This window comes from Pocillopora verrucosa, chromosome 6 (genome assembly GCF_036669915.1).
Source record: "Pocillopora verrucosa isolate sample1 chromosome 6, ASM3666991v2, whole genome shotgun sequence".
In the NCBI taxonomy this organism is placed as follows: domain Eukaryota; kingdom Metazoa; phylum Cnidaria; class Anthozoa; order Scleractinia; family Pocilloporidae; genus Pocillopora; species Pocillopora verrucosa.
This window is the reverse complement of record NC_089317.1, coordinates 602,295-618,034: the sequence shown is the minus strand read 5'-3', so window position 1 is coordinate 618,034 and position 15,740 is coordinate 602,295. Positions and strand designations below refer to the sequence as shown.

Genomic DNA, 15,740 nt, shown 5'->3' with positions numbered 1-15,740 from the left:
TGGCAAGTACAACCAGCCAAGAACATTGCCGATCTCTAATTAGTCTTGTTTACATTCTGTCCTTGTGAAAATGATTGTGTACAAATTTCAAACCTCTTTCCAGTCACTTCTCAAACAATCATGTATATTTTTCCAACTCAAGGTCAAAAGCCATATTGCATTTCCTGAGCTAACCCACAATTATCAAGGTTTTGCCCCAGAATTGGAAGTTCTATAGCTTTCCTGAGAATTTTTTTTTTTTTTAAGTAAAGGTCATTTAAATGTCCAGCTACCTTTCCTACAATGAAACCTACAGTAAATGCAGCTGTCAAGAAAACTCACTACCAGTTCCCATTTGTTGTCATGGAACTTCTGACAAGTGCCTCAGGAAATGAAAATGCCACCACAATATCCAGAAGAGGAACAGAATGTTTATTTAACAGCTGATCTTCACATTGATCAATAAAAGAGAACACTGCATCCTCACTTTTAATCTCTCATTAACATTTCTCATACTAGGTACTCTAAGCTCCAAATGGAGCAAATAAGTTGATATTGTTTCATACAGTAAATCGAGTATATATTAATAATATAAAACATCAAGCCTTTCTGCTCAATATCAGCAGAGGCGTATACACCTGTCAACTTTCTACAAGGCAAAGGAATGAGAATTTCTGTGTAGGACCTGATCATGGATGAGAAAAGAATTCTAGAAGACAACCTGAGGTGTTCTGACACAGCATACTCTCTACTGCTTTACATTTTTTGATATGGAAAAGCAAGTGAATGGAGTTGTCCACTTAAGACAGGTTCCACAGAATAGGAGTATTATAAAAAAAGATAAAAAACACCATGCTTTGCCATAACTGACCACCTAATTTTTTAAAACTTGCTCAAAAATACCACTGATGTTCATTTTGGGGGATAAACATTCATGGATTAAATTTTACTGGAAAGATGATTCTTAGTTTAATTTGAGAGGTCCTGCATCTAGTGAATGTTCAATACAGGTGGAGAAAAATACATTTTTAGAGGCCTTGGGACTTAGTAAAGGGTGACCATGACCACTTAAGCCTTAACTCCCATCTGTGATTAACATGTAACTTCTCCCTATAACATCCACATATTATTCAGCCAACATGTAATGAGAATACTCCAACTTATCAGATAGAAGTTAGAATTATTGATCTAACACCAGATTCTTGTGACTTATTTGCAAGGAAATGTGTAGCAGCTAGAGGGAGAATTAATAATCAGATCTTGGTAGTTTAAGGGTTAACACAAGATGACCACTAAAAACAGGTTCAACTGTACTTGGAAAATATGGAAACAGGACAGCATTAACCTTTTACATCATCTTTCCATTCTTGATCTGGTTGAGCTCTTTTTGCACTTCCTGAATATTTTAAAACGTATGTCAAGGCTTGAGTTGTGTGTAAGATTTTTTTTTTCCCATTGGGATTGACAATCTCCAAGTAAGAAGTGTGAGCTCGCAAGGTGAAGTGAGGTCAAATTTTTTGATCTGAAGGAAAGAGCATCAAGCTTAAGACTTGACAGATGGCAGACATTAGCCACTTCTTGCTGCTGTTTCTTACTGCTTTTTTTTTCAGTGTTAAAAAAAAAAAGCACTCCTTGTATAAAAATACTCATGAACAAACTCCTTATATCACTTGTCTTGAATAATAAAAAAAAACAATTTTACACATTTGTGTGACTTTCATGTCCAGGTAAATCATAAGCCAGTTACAAGTATATTGTATAAACAACAGTGTTAAACTAATAAAAACAGTAAAAACAACAAAGAAACAGTGGAAATAATAAAAATAAATTAAAAGTGTTTTCTACTCCACAAAGATAGTCCTGACAGGTTTGTGTTGAGACATGCTGGAGAATCTTTCATCCAGAGTGGAGAATGTCTAAATTGAAATGAGAAAAAAAAGGAATGGAATTACCTCCTCTAATGACAAAAAAATTATAAAAAGAGGAGTAACTATAAAAAATCAACTCTGAAATAGTAAATATTAGTAAGGTTTTTCACAACATACCTTCCCAGTCATGGCAGTATTTGTCGGTGGATTGTAATAGTTTGTGTACACAAGTGGCTTAAGTGGGGGAGGCTAGCAGAAAACAAAAAATAGCAATATACAGCATTAGGAATCATCTCTTCAGTCTTAATGCACTGTAGTTACTTACATGTTAACCCTTCACACACTATCATCAGTATGCATATTCTTGATACTGTTCCCTATAATTACCTACGGTGCTGACAAGGAGATTTTGATTAACAATCAAGAGCTTCATTAGTTGGTGATCATATCCTTTATTCTCATGACCTTAATGAGTGCTGCAGGGGTGATATTGTGAGGAGAATTTAGATGCTGGTCCCTTCATCATAACAGTGTACTACATCACTGCCAAGCATAGGCAATTTTGCCAATAAAGCTGCACATGTGTTTGCTAAGAGTTATTTTTACCTTCCATGGTTCATATCATTACACTTGTGGCTGATTTTGTGTTAGAATGTACAATCCAAATGTAAACCAATAAATATTCATGAAAAAGAATTTCCTCTCACCTGATTTAAATTATTTGGCACTGAAATTCTCAGATCCTCAGTTGGACCCACGCCTCTTGGATTGTTTGCTCCAAACTTTCCTCTCCATCTTCTCCTGTTCCTTGGATTATTCTGTTGACTCACAGGCTGTTTCCACTGAGGAGTTCTTGTCAACCTACACATTAAAAATTATGTATCTGACTTTTTCCCAACAGTGATTTTTGGTACATGATAAACAAACAATGTCTTTTCTAAGAATACCATGTGTTTAAATGGCCAATGAACTAGAAACGTAAACATAGAGCAATTTTCAAATAAGCATTGATTTCAATCTGGGATTGCATTGGGTTTATGTCATTTTGTTCAGTGATTGGTCCAGAAAACCCACATCATCCTCTCAACCAATCAAGTTACTGCACTTTTCAATAACACGAAAATGTGGGAGTTGAGAATAACATCAAAAATGTATTTGACACTGCTCTAAATTGTATTACAGATCAACTGCCCACCTACCCCTCCTTTGGGTTAGGGGAGGGGTGGGTGGGCAGTTGCCCAAATACTGATATTGATCCCCCATTACGGACCTGTCAAGTAAAATGACCATGCTGTTTGATATGGTTCAAAGCTGGTATTTCTTAAATTGTGATTGCAGGAGTGCTACCCAATTTTTTGTCTCTGCTTTTACATTGTAGATGACCCTCAAAATAATATCTGGCAACAGAATGACACAAAATTGCAACTTTGGCTGTTTAAATCAGAATTTTCATGTTATTGTAGAGGTCAGTAAACAATAAAGAGGAGTCACATCTTTGCAACAAAGTCAACTCATGGTACTCACGTTGCTCTTGGATTATTAATGGACACAGTTAGTTGAGGACCTTGCATACCACGCCTGAAAAGCATCACAAAAGTTTTAATATTTCATAAAAATACAGTATGCCTATAATAACAATGTAGACAAACAATATGACAACCCAAGGAAAACCATAATTTACACCAAAGGTAAAACAATACAACAACATTTTTTTGTACTGTATAATAATGAAAAACTGTTCAGCAAAACTAAATTAAAAGATACACTTCAAGTTAAATTCAATATTAATTACTGGAAAAAAAATTACACACAGGTGGTACAGGTAATGATGGACCATCAGTAATCAGCTTTAATTGAAACCTCTGAGATACACTTAAAAAGAATATAGAAGATATCTATGATTCCACAGACAACTGCCTTCCTCAAGCTACGTTCATGACTACCTATGGATTTAACTGACAAAATATTACTGCCATAGAAAACTCACAGCTAAAGATTGAGGATGCATACCTGTTTCGCTGTTGCTGTCTAGTTGCTCCAAGACTTTTCACATTCTGTGCCTTGTTTTGTCGGTTTATCTTAAAATAAACAGTAAACAGACAAAAATTATTTACAGGCTTGCAAAGAGTATCTAAACTTCAATGTTCATGGGAAAATAACGATATCAGCTCTTTAACTCTTAGATTGACCAGCATCTAATTTCTCCTTACAACGTCACCCCTGAATCACCTAACACCATAATGAGAATAAAGGAAATGATCTACAACTAAAGAAACTCTTGATTGTCAAACAAATTCTCCTTGTCAGCACCTTAGGAAATGTATAGAGAACAGTATGGAGAATATGCATACTGATGTCATGAGTTAAAGGGTTAATTTCAAAGTAAAACTAGAATAATACACATGCATATTAAAAATTACCTGCATTCCTCTTCTATTGTTGATGATATTTTGTCTGGCATCTTTTTGCTGAGTTTGTCTGTTACTGAGCCTTCTATTCTGTTGAATCTGCTTGGCTTTGGAAATAATCTTTTTACTCTGCAGTGCAGATAAGAAACAATCTTTTAAATCGCAGACCTTCACAGATCAACATCAGAATTTGCAAACATGGCATAAACATTAGGTACAAAAGCTCTATATGAAACTTATTTTCTTTCTAAATCAGTAGTTAGCATAACATCATCACAGCTGCCTTTTATGTCCAGATCATCAACCAGCACTTACAAATTCTTCATTTAAGACTCAAATGACACTATTCAAACACACACCCATTAACAAAAAGATAAAATTTAGATTTTATACCCTGTCTACTTTCCTCAGCATGGAAACTAGGCTATTGCGAAGAGTGCCGAGCATAACAAGTTTTTATTCACCCAACATCATTGAATTAGATTAACCTTTTAACTCCCAGAATTGATTAATATGCAAGTTCTCTCTATATCTGTACATTATCCGGCAAACAGGTAATGAGAATTTTTAAACTTCTCAAGTAGAAGTTGTTATCTTGATCCAACACCAAATTCTGATCACTAATTTACTAGGAGATGTGTAGCAGCTAAAGGAAAGAGTTCACAATCAGATCCTGGGTGTTAATTGTGTTAAATCAAATCAATAACAATTCTTTGATTACAATATTGATTAGAGTTATTTATTAGATATTAAAATTGTGCTGTTGAATGGTGAAATGAGGAGGCTAAGTTAACAAATGTTTTCATGTCAGCTTGTTAGCAAACAGACTGTCTAAGAAACTGCAAGGTTCTCTTTAATGCACAGCAAATCAACTGATGAGCAAAAGAAGAAAGAAAGATATACCTTCTGTGCCATACTCTGCTTGTTTTTAAGTCTATTTGCAGCCACTTTAGCTCCCCGAGTTCTTCCTTTGTTTTGTAAATTTTGGTTTCTCTTGAAGGTTTGATTACCACTGCCTTGTCTTTGCTGAGTCACCTGACCCTTTTGCTTCCTGGTTGCTGGCCTGTTTCGACCCTGGGCTCCCTGTCTCTGTTGTGCAGACTGACCAGCATTTTTTCCAGCTATTCTTCTTCTCTGATTTTGTTTAATGGAGGTTCCCTTGTTACCCTGTTTAGTCTTAAGCTGTTGCTGTGTTCCTTTTTTCTGAGTCTGCTGTGTCTTCTTCTTCAAAGCTTTCTTCTTTAGCTTTTTCTGGTCTTTGATAATGTCATCTTTGAAAAATAGAGCCAAGAAATTCAATTCAAAGCAATATCTGGGTCTCCCCTTTTTCACTGAAATTATTTATTTAGATAATTAATATTCTCATATAAAAAGAGGCTACATTTTAACCCTTTCAATTTCCCAAGATCTCATCAGTGATTCTCCCTACTTTCTAGTATACAATTCTTAGGATTTTAGTTTGGAGAATTTGGATCAAGTGATAATCCTATAATTCCTTTTTTTGTTATTCTCATAAATTTTCTGCTTGATATTGTAAAGATATTGTTAGGAGAAGGTCTGTCTTGGTCATTCATTGGAGTTCAAGGGTTAAAAAAAGTCTCTAGTATTTCTTTGATAGTAAAAACCGTAAATATAATGTAAACACAATAATTAATAAATTATCCCATTCAACCTTTGAACAGATTGCAACTGTTAATACAATCAAACGCTACAAAGATAAAGCTTCAATTTACCCTTCGAGACTTAACCCATTCTTTCAAATCCGCGCAAAAAAAAAACCTGCATTATCTTCACAGAACATACTATTAAAATCGATCAGGTTAGCAAGAAAAAGATCTAGGATCAATCGCAAAATTTTTGTCACCGTTACTAACTTAATCTTTTCGATGATTGATACCACACGTTCTGAAAAAGCGACGGATCAAATCAACTGGGCAAAAAAGGTTTCGATCTATGCTTCAGCAATTCAAATGCTTTCCTAAACCTTTTTCTTAATCAATAAACAGTGCATGAATGCAAGCTACGAGGTAGGCTGTTCACCATCGCAAAACAAAGCTATCTAAATCCATCACAGCGAGAATGGAACATCTCGTGGGTAATTTGTACAAGTTCCAAGAGAAAATAGCTTAAATATTCAGATTATGCCAGTAAAACATCCTGATTTACTCACCAAGAGATCTATCTATGTTGGTAGACATTTTGAAAGGATTCCTGTTGATGAAAAATTTTGTAGACGCCTGTTAACTACAACAAGACGTTAGCTTAGGAACCTCGCGATATTACAGTTAACAGTGAGGGCCTAGGACTAGAAGTTCAATTATTAGAATTTTGGAATGGACTTCCGGTCAACGAGAACGGAAAGAGTTCGAACATGGAAAAAAAAAAGATTGATATCGGACGAGGAATCAAAACCCACACCTTCCAATTTCGCCATGGGATGCTTTAGAACTGATTTTCATGAAAAAATTGGTTTGAGAGTTAGGCCAGTCAAGGCTAGCTCCTATGTGACACGCGTCCTAAATAACGTTATTACCAATTAAATCCGAAAGGTAACAAACTTGATGCATTTAGCCTGCACAACAATCTTATCAGTTTTCTTTTAGCCAATCAGAAGTTCCGCTCCTTGCTTTTATGCTCTCTCTCGCCCTATCCCCTCACGCGGCTTTCGTTAACCGCGTTCCTTTCTGTCTCGGCAAAAAGGAAATGGGAAGGAGTGACTCAGGCTGTAATAGATTAGTATCTCTTTTTCAGCTAAATTTTATCAATTTTCCTTCGTTTCTTTCTTTCCTTTCGGACTAAACTTTATCATTCCATAACGCTTCTTTCGACCTGTACTTGATGTCCATGATTCTGTGTCATCATAAACAAATAGTCTACATTCAGAGAGGTACATAATTTTGGTTTCGAAAATTTACAACTTGAGTATAGCGTCCAAGGACAGAGGATTTATCGACGGTTGGAATTCTAATCCCATTCATGTAACCTGTTCTGTGAAGAAAGGTCTGAGGTTTTGGAGTAATGGCATCACTTTCAAACTGTCCTTATTGTAATCCTTATTGTATTGCAGTTTTGTAATCCTCGAATAAATTTTGATTCTAATCATAGTAATTTTAGGATCGAGGGCCACTTCTTCATCAGTTGAATTACTGTTGAGTGTTACCCTCCATAAATAAAGTTGTTATAAAGGTGGACATGTAAAAGTGAAAAGGAAAAAAATCTTATATTTCGTATCTGTGAGTACTTTACCCCAGCCATACTCTCTCAAGAACACGATGTACAGAATGCCAAAACGACTGTATATTCTCAGCACCAAAAATCGCACAAGGGCCGCAGATATACAGACGATCCAGCCCCACCCACCATCTTTGCAAATCTCAATGTTACGATTAACGATAACGATAGCTTCTTTAAAGTTTGCTTTGTCCTTATTTGTAAGGATACCGACGTTCGACATTTTAAATATTCTGCTTGTTTCACGGGAAGCGAACAGTTATTAGCCTCCTATGACTTCGTCACAGTGTTGACAATTATTTCCGCAAGGGAGCGAAAAATACCAAACGCTTGTGGAAATACATCTACATATTAACTCGCTGCGGCAGGGGTGTAGGGAGGGAGGGTAGTATTGGCATGTGTTGCCGGCCTCTTAAGAGCGCGAGTTATTAAACGTTACAAGCTCGTGCTAGTTTATCCGATCGTTCATGTTTGATATAGAGTCATACTGGACGGTGGGGGAAGGGGGCGGGTGAATGGCGATAAGAAGAATATGAATTTCTTTTTAAAGTCGAGCGCAAAGCTCTCCAAGCTGCTCAGGCCATGACGGTTTTCTATAAAATCATTTTTCACACGTGAAGGCGTGACACCTTTGTAACAATAAAAACAACAGGTGAGGTAATATAAATCATTATCACATAGAATGCGGTGTTATAAAGGGATTTTTTTTTTCCAAAGGGCACGATAACGAATCCTGCAATCTGATCGGTTCTTTACCCGGTCAGTATTTTCCTGTCTCTGCTCACGGGCAACGGTAACGCTTTCGTGAGTCGCCGAGTACATCCCTACTTTCGTTACCATTTTACAATATATATATATATATATATATCTCGTTTTTCCGGCTGGGTAATATTTTTAAGCAAAGAGGTCGGTCACTACCTCAAGCCGATAAACAACTTATTAATCCTCTCTTTTCTCCCTCTCAAATCACTTTAGTTGACAGAAAAATATTGGTTTCAGAATGAATTTGTATAAACATTAGTGTCATTACGTTGGTTGACAAGCGGCCTAAAAACCGTCTGCAATTAATTTTAATCGTTCACAAAAAGTACCTAAGGAAGTTAAAACTTGAAGTATTTGGTTACAGTTGAACCAATCGATGGAACTTTCATTCATTTAATATCTGAATTTTCTCTAACAATTTGTTCGTAGTGAAACGACGAGCGAGGTTTTAATTTCAGGTCTACAACAAATATACGCTCTCGATGAGTCTTTCCAAGTCCGTTCAATTTGGACGTTTCTATCGTAAATTAGACAACAGAAACTGAAGGAATTCAACGAGAAAAGGCCGCATTAAATCCCCTTGTGTCTCGTTGGAGTGTATCATTCAAATTTAGTTTTCGTGGAGGGAAGACCAGATTTACAAACGCCATTGCAGCAAACAAACGAGCAACTCTCACAACTTCAAAATAAAAAAATTTGAATTTACTTATAATTACTTTCCTCTTCGTACATGAATTAATCGTCGATGGGAGTGAATAATACTTTCCGTTCAATCATTGACTGTTTTTGAAGAAAACATTGTCGTGAAAACATTTTGAAAATTTACAACTTGAGTATAGGTAAACATACATGTAAATAGGCGAGAATCCTCGTGGACTATATTTTGTCAACACTTTGAACATCGCGAAAAAAGCAAACATCTTTATGACAAAACGAACACATCTTAATCTTAACGCTGTCTTTGACTAATTTTTTCAGACATCTGTCTCTTTCTTTAAAAACTGCGAGTAGTACGCAATTTGAGATGGATCTCCTTCTAAAAAAACATGTGTTTCAACAAATAGTGGTATTTCCTTCTTCTCCAGGAAGCTGTTTGACCTCATTTTAATCTCCGTAACTCCATGTTGTCTCATCGGAGTTAAAACTGGGACTAGTGACAGGATGCATGCGCACACAGCTATCATGCCGCCCGAGAAGAAAAAGGCTTCATTGTATGTACTTGTGATCTCACTAAGAAAGCCTAGAAAAATAAAAATAAATCAAAAACATAAACTTGCAAGATTTTCCATGAAAGACATAAAAGAGTTTAAAATAAAAGCTAAAAGTAGCGTAAATTATTTATCACGGAATTACTCCAGCCAGGCCTTTGACAAGTATCGCTGACGACTGTCATTACTTTTTGTTTAATCAAAAAGCAAACCATTTTTACCTGAAAATTTCATTCATGAAAATTTTTCTCACATAAAGGGGTAACAAGCCATTTTACAATCCACACTAAGCCTTCCATGGGCAAACGTTTTACGATTCTAGGAGCGTCCAAGGACAGAGCATTTATCGACGGTTGGAATTCTAATCCTATTCATGTAGGTCATCATTGAAATGTCTAGTGAAGCTTTAACCTTTTCTTCGAAGAATGGACTGAGGTTTTGGTGTAATGGCATCACTTTCAAAACTGTCCTTATTGTTGAAAATTAAAAGCCCACAAATTAACAGAATGAAATTTGCACACTGGGTGCCCTGTGCATCGAACCAAGACATGTAAACATTTTAGAGGAGAAACGTACCTGCTATAAGTGAGCCTGTCATTAGAGGTATCGAGAAAACCAAATAGAGGAAACCGAGAGCTGATGATAGCTTGTTGCTACCGACGATATCTCCCGTGATAACCGGAGTCAAAGTCACAACCACCCCGTCAAAAATCCCAAATAAAATTGTAAAAAGGACAAGTCCGCCATAATTTGTGGCCAATGGACACAGCGTTGTCGTGACAGCCATTATCAGAAATGCTGATTGGTATAGGTACATTCGATTGACACATCGGTAATCCGAGACATGGCCGAAGAGAAGCCGACCAGCCAACGAGCCAACCGAAAGGAAACCAATGAGGAAGGAAGCCTTTGATTGTGGTATCTCATGATAAGTCGCGTGTGTAGGCTGTGAGTCGAGAAAAAATAATATTAAACATTTCAGTGAGGTTTTCTTTGCTGCAATTTGCTATTTTAAATGATTTTAAAAAAACATTTTAGGGCAAAAGAGACGGGTAATGCAACAGTAGAGCAAACGTCTCGTATAAAACCCTTGAGCTGCGCCTTTGCCGTTTCCCGTGACAACACGTTATCCCCAATAAAATGTTCACAACCTCTCGCTCAATTAAGATTTATTTAAGCCTGTTAGCGAGGCTTCCACTCGCACATCTACCCACCCAATAACACTTATATCTACTTTAAAGCGCATTGTGACCGAAAAGTAGCAGCTCTCTAACAGCTCTGCTTGAGGACCAACGTAATGCCATCAAATGAAAACCAAACGTTCCTGGTTCAGTAATTGCCGTATTTTCCCAGGTATTGGGCTCAACTTGCGCATTTTGAGCAAAGGAGGTCAGCTTTTAACTGCCTCACAACCCCCACCACCCCTCCCCTGCTAAATTTTTAAACGTTCAAGCAAAGAAAAAAAAAACGAGACAAGGGGAGAGAATAGTCAACTCACCAAATATACGAAAGGTATAAAGTATCCTAAGTTGAATATACCAAGTGCCAGTGCCCATACAACAAAACCCTTGTTTTTCCACACAGCTAAATCAATGACTTTTTCCTCGCCTTTATACATCTTGCTCTTCACAGGAGGCGCTCTGTAAGAGAAGGCTGCGACAATCATCACGCAAGCCAGCGCCCCTAGGACTCTCATAGTATGTCGCCACCCAACACTTTCTACGAGTACGTTGATTGTCGGACCAATAACTAGAGCACCGACTGAGCTCCCCGCAGTAACGATCCCATGTGCCAAGGATTTCCGATGTTCAAAGTATCTGTCTAAAATGAGGAATGTTGGCACGTAACTCATGCTCGACCCCAGTCCCCACGTAACACTGTAGGTGATATAAATGGGAACGGGGCTACTGACAAATGACGTCGCAACCATAGCAATAACTGAAACGATTCCGCCAGCAATAGCCACGATTTTACAACCAAATCGATCACAAAGTGTGCTGGTTAATGGCCCAAAGAAGAAGTTCATACCCAATCCCATTGAACCTATGTAACCTGCGGGAAAAAAAAAGACAGTAAGATTTAGAGGGAATTAACTGTACATCTAGATCTTGAGACACGTGGCTTATGGAAAACAGCTAGTTACAAAGTTAACCGAAGACTACAGAAAATAAATTGAACAAGCCATGAATACAAGATAAGGTAGGATAGGATAATTTATTTAACATCACATAAACAGGAAGTGGTCTCCCGTGCTCATGACATAAGTGTTTGCCCAGCTGAAAAAAAATTTAGGACTATATATGATAAAAGCTAATAAAGAATAAAAATAAAAAGAAATAAGATGTAGAGATTACATGTATTTGTATAGTTAATTAGTCTAATGGTAATTGTGCTCAAGAGATTATGAACTGTTTATAATCTCCTGCATGACAGGACGGATAATGCATGCACTGTAAGTACCTCCCGTTGTTCCATACAAAGCCTTAGAAAAGTTTTCTAAGGCTTTGTATGGGACAACGGGAGGTACTTACAGTCCACGCGTTTTTCCGTCCTGTCATGTGTGATTTACTGAGTTAAGTTAAGAGCAATATTACTTTTGGGTGACCTCCATTCAAGGCACTCGAAGAACACGTGAGTTCCTTGTTACCTCGCATGGCACACGCTTCACGTGACCACGCACGAGAGGCCGCACGAGTGAGACATGGGACGCATGCGCAATACTACTCTTTTTTTTCTCGATTACCTGTTGCAAATTACATCCTATTTGTGTCTTAACACTGCTGGATCGCGTTCCAGCAGTCGGGAAGCTGTAAAGTTACCGGCGAAATTGAAAAGTTGACATGTGTTGTGCGAGTGAAAAGGAAAATAATCTTATGTTTCGCACCTGTGAGTACTTTACTCCTGCCTTACTCCCTCAAAAACACAATGTAATGAATGCCAAAACTATTGTGGATTCCCAGCACCAAAAATTGCACAAGAGCCGCAGATATACAGACGATCCACCCCTACCCACCATCTTGGCAAATCTCAATGTTGCGATGAACGATAGGGACAGCTTCTTTCAGGTTTTTTTGTTCTTATTTGTAAGGATACCGTTGTCCGACATTTTAAATATTCAGCTTGTTTCACGGGAAGCGAACAGTTGAGTTGAGAACTAACAGACTCCAATCCGAAAGTTATTAACCTTTGCTTTCTGTATCATGTTTTGTTTGTCTGCCCAAACCAGTTTCAGTTACACAAATACGCTAATTTAAATCTGAGTCGATTTTGTGAAAACGAAAGGTTTTCAAACGAGCCACAGCCGGGCAACAGGGCCATTGATTTTCGAACTTTGTAGGTCGATATCAAAGGGTAGTCAAAACACTCCAAAAGTAAATATATCCATGTTAACATTTTCTCGGTGATAATAGGTCAGTGTAGGATAAGCAGGCACACCACTCGAACATAGACTTTCCCCCAGTTTCGTGTTTACACAGGGAATACCAAATTGAACTGAAAACATCTCTGTTGTAGCTTGTTACGGCGGGGGTCAACAGATTTATGGTTTATGGTTTTAGCTTAATGTCTACATCATTCTGAACGGAAGTCAGCAAAGTACCAGTCTTCCCAAGTTCATCGAAATCCCTGCAGCACTAACAAGTCACATAATATTGGCCTGTTCTTTTAAGACCACTTTTCTTTTCTTTTTTTTTTTTTCAGAAACTGAAGTGTCGTAGATTATAACTTAATCAGTGGCATGAGGTCAAACTCGAATAACACAGTAGCAGACGTAAACTACAAAAACGAATCATAAGGCAACACCAAAACCATCTCTCTTTTTTCGGGACAACAATATCATAGGAATCTTCATGATGAAACATCGCACAGGCACCTACTAATGCTTTGTATGCTTTAGGAAAATGGGGGCTCTGCCTTCTCTGGGGAATCTAAATGTACATGACGGGTCGCGGGTCGAGAAAGCAAAGAAAGGTGTTTCTCTGGCTGCATCAGTAAAACTCGGACTTTAATTTTTGATTCACTGTGGCTAATTTGAGGAGACATAATATTTCGAATGCAGGAGAGTCCCATAGTGTCTGTAGAAAACTGAACTACCGTGTTTACTAGTGTGTAAGTCGAACTCGCGTATAAGTCGATCTCCCGTTTTCAAGGTCAAAAATCGAATTTTTTCATCATTTCTGGTCAAAAAAGTAAAATTCAGACAAATAGGAATTTTCCAAAAAGATAATCTCTTATTTCTGAGATTGTATTGAAAACACGGGGAATTAAAAAAACTGCAGAACAAAGTGTAACCGTGTGCTTTGAAGTTTATTAGCACTGTTTACATCACCACGATTTAAGCATACACGAGCACTTCGATTTACTGGAGAAGCATCGTACCATATTTTGTATATCACATTGAAAATCAAACCTTCTTGCATTTAACTAACCTTTATCTTAATGTTGAGTCTGAAAGGAGATTAAGTAGACCGAAGGGACACCGGAGAGCTTCAGAGGATAGCGCGTATCAAACAAGACCGCGCGAGACAACAATAATTGTCAGGTCACTAAGCTACTGAAATCGTTCGATAAAGACGAAAGTTCAACACTGTAAACAACAGGGAAGCTACTAGCAAAAATGTGTGCCCTACAGTCCGAAGACACAATAGAGATCAGCTCCAGTAACTTTGTGTTCAGCTACTTCAAATTTCTTATTTCAAACTTTTTTGTTGACGAAGAATGCGCTGAAAATTGACAAAACTCGAACTGGTTTTAGAACTAGTTTTATAAACTCGGTTTTCCAAACGGACTTCAGGTAATTGTTATGCTAATTTCTTGGATTGCTTGGGTCAGGTCTTTGTTAATGACTCGTGCATAAGTCGAGGGTGATTTTTTTGGGCTGACTTTTTGGTCATAACAGGTCGACCTATACACGAGTAAATACGGTATCCATGAAAAAATAGGGTAAGTTTCTAAAGAAACCACGGTGCTGCGTCGGTGGGAGAGTGTACCAAGATAATTTAGCATTATAAACTAAATTGATAACGTAAATTGGCCATCGTAAAGAGTTAAAAAGCTGACGTTTCGAGCGTGAGTGAGCGCTAATCTCGTGATATGATTCCCTCGACATGCGATTGCCAGTTCAAGTGATCTCAGCGCGACTTAATCTTAAACAAGTTCCGGCGATGTAGTATTATGAATAAACACACTTACAGACAGTTGTTAGCTTTACATGACTTCGTTACAGTGTTGACAATTATTTCCGCAAGGAGAGCGGAAAATACCAAACGCATGTGAAAATACATCAACATATTAGCTTGTTACGCTTTTTTGTGTCATAACAAACATGGTTGTATTTTATTTAGACGACACCTTTAACTGTAATCGAGACAGGCTTTATAATGAACGTAATTTACGTGACAAATCGCAGATTTGCACAAGAACGAGCCAAATAGAAACGACGTTATATGAACGAAAGGAAATTTCCGTACCTGTGAGTGCCTTACCCCAGCCATACTCCTTCAAGAATACGATGTACAGAATGCCAAAGCTGTTGTGGATTCCCAGCACCACAAATTGTACAAGAGCCGCAGATATACAGACGATCCAACTCCAGCCACCATCTTTGCGAATCTCAGTTTTAGGATGAACGATAGGGAAAGCTTCTTTAAAGTTTGCTGTCTTGTTATTTCTATGCTCAACGTTTCCCGACATTTTTCAAAAATTCAGCTTGTTTCACTGTGTCTCAAGCGTGACGCAATCTATGTTGATGAAGTTATGCTCGCATGTTAATCACGATCCTAATAAACGATATCTGTTTCCTTCACGTGCTTATGTAGAGGAAATTTCCGCGGACGAGAACAGTTAGGGGGGTCAAATTATTTGCCAAAATAGTATTGGCATGTGTTGCCGGCGTCTTAAGAGGGCAAGTTGTTAAACGTTACAAGCTCGTGCTAGTTTATCCGACCAGCCATGTTTGATGTAGAGTTATACTGGACGATGGTGGAAGGCAGGTGGATAGCGATAAGAACAATATGAATTTTTTTTTATCAGTCGAGCGCAAAGCTCTCCAAGCTGCTGAGGCCGTGACTGTTGTCGATAAAATCGTTTTTCACACGTGTAGGGAGGCGTGACACATTTGTAACAATGAAAACAACATGGGAGGTGATATAAATACATGTAAACTTTTATGCGCCAAACACATGAGGGGCACGTTTGGGACCGTAAGCTGTCGGGACACGCCGGGGAAGACTTCGATTAAAAATTTAAATTTTTAGCTAAAATTCCGTGAATGGTTCGATTTGTTT

At 37.7% G+C, this 15,740-nt stretch overlaps 2 protein-coding genes across 2 annotated transcripts; both read right to left on the bottom strand.

Annotated features, from left to right (window-relative positions):
- Positions 1-390: 390 nt before the first annotated feature.
- On the bottom strand, positions 391-6,510 carry LOC131792234 (UAP56-interacting factor). Its single transcript, XM_059109613.2, has 8 exons — positions 6,426-6,510; positions 5,159-5,526; positions 4,268-4,384; positions 3,858-3,925; positions 3,372-3,425; positions 2,555-2,708; positions 2,025-2,096; positions 391-1,895 (listed from the first exon to the last, which is right to left on the bottom strand). The coding sequence occupies exons 1-8, from the start codon at positions 6,451-6,453 to the stop codon at positions 1,821-1,823; spliced, it is 936 nt and encodes a 311-aa protein (XP_058965596.2). The 5' UTR covers positions 6,454-6,510; the 3' UTR covers positions 391-1,820.
- Positions 6,511-8,975: 2,465 nt separating this feature from the next.
- On the bottom strand, positions 8,976-15,214 carry LOC131792273 (monocarboxylate transporter 10). The gene is made up of 4 exons (XM_066168192.1): positions 14,925-15,214; positions 10,955-11,508; positions 10,033-10,402; positions 8,976-9,488 (listed from the first exon to the last, which is right to left on the bottom strand). The coding sequence occupies exons 1-4, from the start codon at positions 15,145-15,147 to the stop codon at positions 9,223-9,225; spliced, it is 1,413 nt and encodes a 470-aa protein (XP_066024289.1). The 5' UTR covers positions 15,148-15,214; the 3' UTR covers positions 8,976-9,222.
- Positions 15,215-15,740: the final 526 nt, after the last annotated feature.

What these genes read in the sequence shown, in the direction of transcription:
- LOC131792234 (XM_059109613.2), bottom strand. Translation starts at nt 6,453, where the DNA reads ATGTCTACCAACATAGATAGATCTCTTG. An exon ending in AGACAGCAACAGCGAAACAG is followed by an intron (nt 3,426 to 3,857) that starts GTATGCATCCTC and finishes GATGCTTTTCAG; the next exon opens with GCGTGGTATGCAAGGTCCTC. An exon ending in TGCCAAATAATTTAAATCAG is followed by an intron (nt 2,097 to 2,554) that starts GTGAGAGGAAAT and finishes GTTTTCTGCTAG; the next exon opens with CCTCCCCCACTTAAGCCACT.
- LOC131792273 (XM_066168192.1), bottom strand. Translation starts at nt 15,147, where the DNA reads ATGTCGGGAAACGTTGAGCATAGAAATAACAAGACAGCAAACTTTAAA. An exon ending in CTGGGGTAAGGCACTCACAG is followed by an intron (nt 11,509 to 14,924) that starts GTACGGAAATTT and finishes TTTTTCCCGCAG; the next exon opens with GTTACATAGGTTCAATGGGA. An exon ending in TTATACCTTTCGTATATTTG is followed by an intron (nt 10,403 to 10,954) that starts GTGAGTTGACTA and finishes CTCGACTCACAG; the next exon opens with CCTACACACGCGACTTATCA.